We start from the raw sequence: 6,000 nt of genomic DNA on the forward strand, positions 1-6,000 counted from the left end.
CAGACCACGTGGGTGATCATGTACGGCATTATTTGAACTGAGGTTGCTTCTAAATGTCCTTTAAATAAAGTTAAACTGAATATGTCTGCACTGCGTTGGAGCAGTTTGGTCTTTTGAATGTACACGATTCGAGTTTTTGTTCAGCGACGCTTCAATGTTTCCTTCCAGGGGAGTGACATGGCTTTGACAATGCTGCCTCTCGAGAGTCTGGGATTAGAAAGGCTTCAATGGACGAGTGCGGCGGTGGCGGCGGTTGTTTCATCATCGATTGAATTGGACTTACTTGTTCTTGACGCCCGAGGCCTCCGTGTAACCATGGCTCCACACAGCAGGCCCGCCGGATGCCTCGTTTGAAGAAAAGGTTGGAGGCGGATCAATGCGGAAGCAGCGAATATTACTGGAAAAGCAAGGAAACATGAAAAATATCACATTCACTGGGGTCGGGTTGAGGCATTACGACACATCAAATCGAAAGAGCAGTCGCCTCTCTTTCTAAAATGGGTAAAATATAAGATATAGATAGAAAACAGTCCCGGACATGGACACAATTAAAATCTAAACACAGTGACTTACTTGAGCTGCTCCAGGGTCTTGTGGTCCAGGTTCAGGCGGGGGTTCCCGGTGAGGTCCAGCTCCTGCAGCTTCGGAGGCAGATTCTCTGGCAGAGTGATTTCACCCAGCTCGTTGCAGCTCAGATCCACGCACTGACCACGACAGCAGACGACATGTCAGTACTCGCACAAACACGGGCACAGTCCAAACCTCTGGGTTTTGCAGGTGTTGTGACGCAAACACGGATCTCACTTTCATCTCCATCAGCTGCATGACCTCCGGGAAGACCTCGATGGCGTTGGAGTGGGCGATGAGGGTGTGCATTCGTCGGCAGTTCATGATGGTGGTGGGGACGGTCTTCAGCATGTTTCCGCTCAGGTCCACCTCCTCCAGCTCCTCCAGCTTGGCCATTTTACTGAAAGTGGGGAAAAAAAAATAAAAAATACAGTGACTGAGCCAGAGCAAACAAAAAAACACACCACACACACACACGCAATACAGCCCATATATCGTCGATGTTTTCAACAGATGCAGTGATAAAAAGATAATAATCACATTTCTCTTGTTCACAACAACAGACAATCTCAGCATTCCGGTGACATGAGATGTCTTTGAATTGTGTGAGGAGGAAACAATCGCTGCAGAAAACTGGACGACAACTAACGGCTTAAATAGCTTTCACGACGTCGTCATTGTCTGCGTCCAACCATGTTGAAAATGTGTGAGTAAATTAAAAGCAATGAAACTGTTACATTTTCAAAAGAAGAAGCTGATAAATGTCTGGTCAACAACTGAAAAGCAGCTGCTTCACATGTTCAACCATTAAAAAAAAAAAGTGAGAAATGCGTGTTTGTGATTGTAATTTAAGCTTTAATTACACTAACCCTAACCCTTTATGTCACAATAAACTCAATTTCTTTGCTTGTCCCCTGCTCTGGTGATTTGGAGTGATCCAAATCAGCAATCAAGCCATGACAACATAACAACAAGATTTGAGGATTGTACCTGGCTGGAAAGGTCTGGAGGTGGTTGTAGGCCATGTGTAAAACTCTGAGGTGTGTGTGGCCGGTCAGCATGGGCACACACTTGTCTGTGAGCCGGTTATTGGTCAGGTAGAGCTCCTGCAGGATGCTGTGGGTCTCCTCTGATAGGCTGGATGGAGGCAGGTGCTCCAGCTTATTGGCTGATGCGTTAACGCTCCGCAAGCTGCAAGTCAAAGCAAACGCATACATGCTTTCTCCTTCAGACAAGGGCATTATTAAAAAAAAGGGTGAGCCAGTGCAATATAACAGCATGCATGTAATTCCGACATGAAATCGTTTCCCCCCGCTTTCAAATGACTTGTTTCATATTTGTGTGTCATCCTCGCCCTTGGATATGCCATCCTTGATTGAAAAAGCCTCCTCATAATTCACCCTCATTCCCCAGTCGTTTCCCAACATTAAGTGTTTCGGTCTGATGTTGGGGGGGGGGGGGGGGGGGTTATGGGGGTTGGGGGATCACTCCCACTCCATGATTAATGCTACCTGTCAGATTTGAGGAACAGGTTGCAGGGCAGCTCGACCAGTTGATTGTGCTGCACGTCCAGAACCTCCAGCAGAGGGCGCTCCACTCTTTCTGGCAGCTTCTGCAACTGGTTGTGTCCTGCGCCCAGCTTCCTCAGACTGCTGCTGCAAAGCAACCTGCAGCACAGGGAATACACACACACACATACACACACACACACACCATCAGGTGGATGGAGGGATGGACGGTAAAATGCAGTGTAAGGCTGAAATATGGCTGATAAGGAGGCGGAAATAGCAACAACTCTAGTGGAGCCTGCAGCGGAAATTTATCATTCTAACACGTCATGGATAAAAAAAAAAACACATTTCCAGACAATAGGAATAGCAGTTGTATAGACATTTAGACAAGGAAGAGAGAGTGAGGGAGAGGACAGAAGATGGACAGAGCAGGATGCAGGGACGAGAAAGAGGCGCGTCGGAGTCGACCTTCTGAAGAGGCTGTATAAAGAGGAAGAGAATGGACGAAGGCGACAGAGGTTGCAGGCTATCGGCGTGATTTATGAGCCTCTATGGGGGATAGATGACGGGCCGGCAAAGGGCAGAGAGAATAATCCGACACTGTACTCCATTTACAGGCTCATGCAGACACGTTGGCTTGCGAGAGGGACTCACCGCGCCGGCAGCTCAGCGATGAGATTGTGGCTGACGTCCAGGACTTCCAGTTTCTTAGCTTCACACAGCCAGTCTGGCAGGGACTCCATATGGTTCCTACAGGAGGACAGACAGGGTGATGATGATGATGATGATGATGGTGATGATGATGATGATGATGATGATGAATTATGTGCCGTTTGGAGAGCAGTGGAAATGGGCTGAAACAGTAGAGACGTGTACTCTTCTATTATCTTACGTCATTTACAGATTCGACTTAGCAGATAACTGATGTTATCTAAAAGTTGATCGTGTGATATTTTAAGTAGCCAGTTCGTTTACGTATATTAAATTGAGTAATCCATAGACAGAAGGTAAACTTGGGAAATATAGTACCGGTAACTCTTTCTCGGCCACTCAGTGAAATACTTGAAACCGGGAACATGTAACACTCTGGACTTTTTGAATATACCCTTGAATATTTCAAGGGTATATTTTCAACTGGAAAAGTGTGCAACTGACCAAAATCACACGTATTTAAGGATCTATGACTTAAAAGTGCTTCTCAACAAACTCATTTAATACAACGGTCATACACTGGAATGAGCTATTTGTTGTAAAAGTCACTCCAATGTTTGTATCATCACTCGCTGTCAAGCACTCTGATTAAAATTTGGTGTCACAGTTATTCATGTGGGATTGGATTCAAACCAAACTGGTGACCTTGTGCACTCACTGAGAGTAAAAGCAGTGTTCATGTCAATTTATTAAAAGTTTTAAACAGAAGCGTCACGCCTGGTCATCATTTACATAATACCCAACGCAAGCACTATTTATGTCTTCTCTGAGAGTGAGTTTAAAGATTAATATGTCATAGTTTGTTTGGAAGAAACAAGCAGAAATGAGGGTTTAAATCAAGATGCTCTTTTAGCGAATATGAACAGGTTTTGTCGAGGAGCCTATGGTTTCCTCTACAATCCATGGCTGTGTCAAAGGTCAGGGTCAGCCTGGTTAACGAACGACAGCTTTCTGCGCTCGCGTTTCGACACGTGACCAAGTGCTTTCAAATGCACTTAAATCGCTTTCGAAAGCGACGTTCACGCACAAACAAATAAAGCTTCTGTGCTCCCGACAAGCGGCGAGGACGCGCCGCAAACGAGGTCCGCTTCTATAAATAGCGCACCTGAGGAATAATTCTCACCTGGAGATATCCATGTAGCTGAGATTGGAGGGCACGGGACTGACATCCAGTTGTCGTAGCTCTGCGGGGAGAAACCCAAACACATTAACCTACGGCAAGGACAGACACGGTCTATTACAGAAGCAGGTGGATGGTAAAATGGAGGAGAGCTTTTTCGGACGGGTGGAGGACGGAGATGACAGGTCGGAGAGGAATGATGGAGAGAGACAATGAGACTGCAGGACTGATGAGGAAAAAATGATTCATGTCGATAGATGAGCAAGAAAAAAAAAAAAGATGAAGACTGTCTGTTACGGGGTCGCAGGAGAGAGTGTGTGTGTGTGTGCGTCTGCGATTGTTCCCGGTGGCCAAACACACCGTTGTTGGAGGCATAGATGCCTTTGAGCAAGCAGCCCTTGGCCTTGAGGCTGCCGATGTGGTTCCTCTCGCAGTGAAGCACCTCCAGTCTGGGGAACACCGAGGCGTCCAGGTCCGTCAGCCGGTTGTCCCTCACGTCGAGCTGGGTCACGTGCCTCAGCAGGTCTGGCTCATCCGGCACCATGATGGAGATCTTGTTCAACCTGCCAGGGGAGGCAAAGGTTCATGTGTGGAGCGGACCGCTGTGCAATACTGGTGGCTCATGACGAAGTATAACCTCCGAAAATGGCTGGATTCTTTGTCATTTGGATCAATTTGTGTAGAAAGAAGATTAAAAAGTACTTTTCTGACTAATTCTGTTCAAACTACCAGGTTCCGCAATCAAAAGCGCTGCTTATAAACAAAGAAAGTCGGCGTAAGTTTATGTTTTTGAGTTGGAGCACACACTCTTACATTGCATTGTCATTCTGTCAACTACTCCAGAAATATTGGAACATATAGGTGTAGTTAATATAAAAGATTTGTCATCGTCAAGCACACAAATGAGAATTAAGCTGAATAGTTTGGGAGCAGATTAAATAGGGCATCCATAACATAGTAAGTCATAAGATATTCAAACAGTTTTCGCAACTAAATCATGGAAATGTCAGAGCATTTAAGGTTCATTACAAGATATTTTCTTCTACTGGCATTTCAATTTCTATTAAATGACATCATCTCCTCCATATGTCACCCTTTAGTTTCCCTTCACTGTGGCCTTTTTCTTCACTCCAACATTGAAGTTTAAATCTCTTTAGAGTTCTATCTTTAGATCTTACAAAACATCCCAATCTAGAACATGAACTTTTAATTTTCTACACTGTAGAAAATAATGTTTATGGAAGTAGAAATACATGTGTACAATCTGGAAATCTGCAAAAATCAGGAGTCAGTTCAGGTTTATTGGACACGGAAGCAAAACACTCCAAATATGCAACATGTGAAAAGTTTCTGGGACTTTGTTTTTGAACCAAGAGAGCACAAACAAAAACAAAACTTCCTCGGGGATACCCGGTGATCGTTGTCCTTACATGTGAGACTGAGACTGACTTTTTTTTTGGGGGGGGGGGGATTCAAGCGAGGCCAGAAGGAGTGAGGCATTAACTACAAAATAGTGCAAGTCACTCCAGCTTGGTGATTTCTCAGACGGCCCACGGAGCCACCACGGGCAAATGATTTCCCGACTCCGTGCCGTCCGGCTGTCTGTTGGTGTTTTTGTTTGGGTCTTTAGTGCACTAACATGTGTCACTGTGTGCAGTACTCGGGATACGCATGACCGGCGGCTTCGGTTCAATTAATGACAATAATAATCCACATTAGGTTTATTTGAAATAATTCTGCAATGACCTTAAGTCGACGTGTTTGACGTGGAGCAGCCGGAAGTTCTGCAGAGTGAGTGTTTCCAGGTGATTGCCGGCCATGCACAGCTTCTCCATGGAGGTCAACCTCTCCAGCACCTGCGGCACGTGGCTGAACTGATTGAAGGAGAGGCCCAAGTAACCGAGCCTCTGCAAGGACCCCAGCTCGTTGGGCAGGTCACTTAAACTGTTTCCATCCAACAGGAACGTCTGCAAACTGAGAGAAGAACAAGGACTCAATGACAATGGTCAACAAATGACCTCAGTCTTCCAATCTGAGGGTGGAAAATTAATTCCCTCTATATGTTGTAATCCTCGGTAATTGCACTGTCCT

General features: G+C 45.6%; 1 protein-coding gene across 1 annotated transcript in view; it reads right to left on the reverse strand.

Moving 5' to 3' along the window:
- The window catches only part of phlpp1 (PH domain and leucine rich repeat protein phosphatase 1), a 49,282-nt gene that overhangs the window by 3,289 nt on the left and 39,993 nt on the right, over nucleotides 1-6,000 (reverse strand). Inside the window, exons 6-14 of the mRNA XM_080503239.1 lie at nucleotides 5,656-5,883; nucleotides 4,270-4,472; nucleotides 3,913-3,973; nucleotides 2,733-2,828; nucleotides 2,079-2,234; nucleotides 1,558-1,758; nucleotides 805-967; nucleotides 574-704; nucleotides 284-397 (exon numbers count right to left, since the gene is read on the reverse strand). Of these exons, the coding sequence (XP_080359365.1) occupies nucleotides 284-397; nucleotides 574-704; nucleotides 805-967; nucleotides 1,558-1,758; nucleotides 2,079-2,234; nucleotides 2,733-2,828; nucleotides 3,913-3,973; nucleotides 4,270-4,472; nucleotides 5,656-5,883 (1,353 nt within the window). The remainder of the gene's footprint in view (nucleotides 1-283; nucleotides 398-573; nucleotides 705-804; nucleotides 968-1,557; nucleotides 1,759-2,078; nucleotides 2,235-2,732; nucleotides 2,829-3,912; nucleotides 3,974-4,269; nucleotides 4,473-5,655; nucleotides 5,884-6,000) is intronic.

The sequence above is a fragment of the Blennius ocellaris genome (genome assembly GCF_963422515.1).
Source record: "Blennius ocellaris genome assembly, chromosome: 10".
NCBI classification, from domain to species: domain Eukaryota; kingdom Metazoa; phylum Chordata; class Actinopteri; order Blenniiformes; family Blenniidae; genus Blennius; species Blennius ocellaris.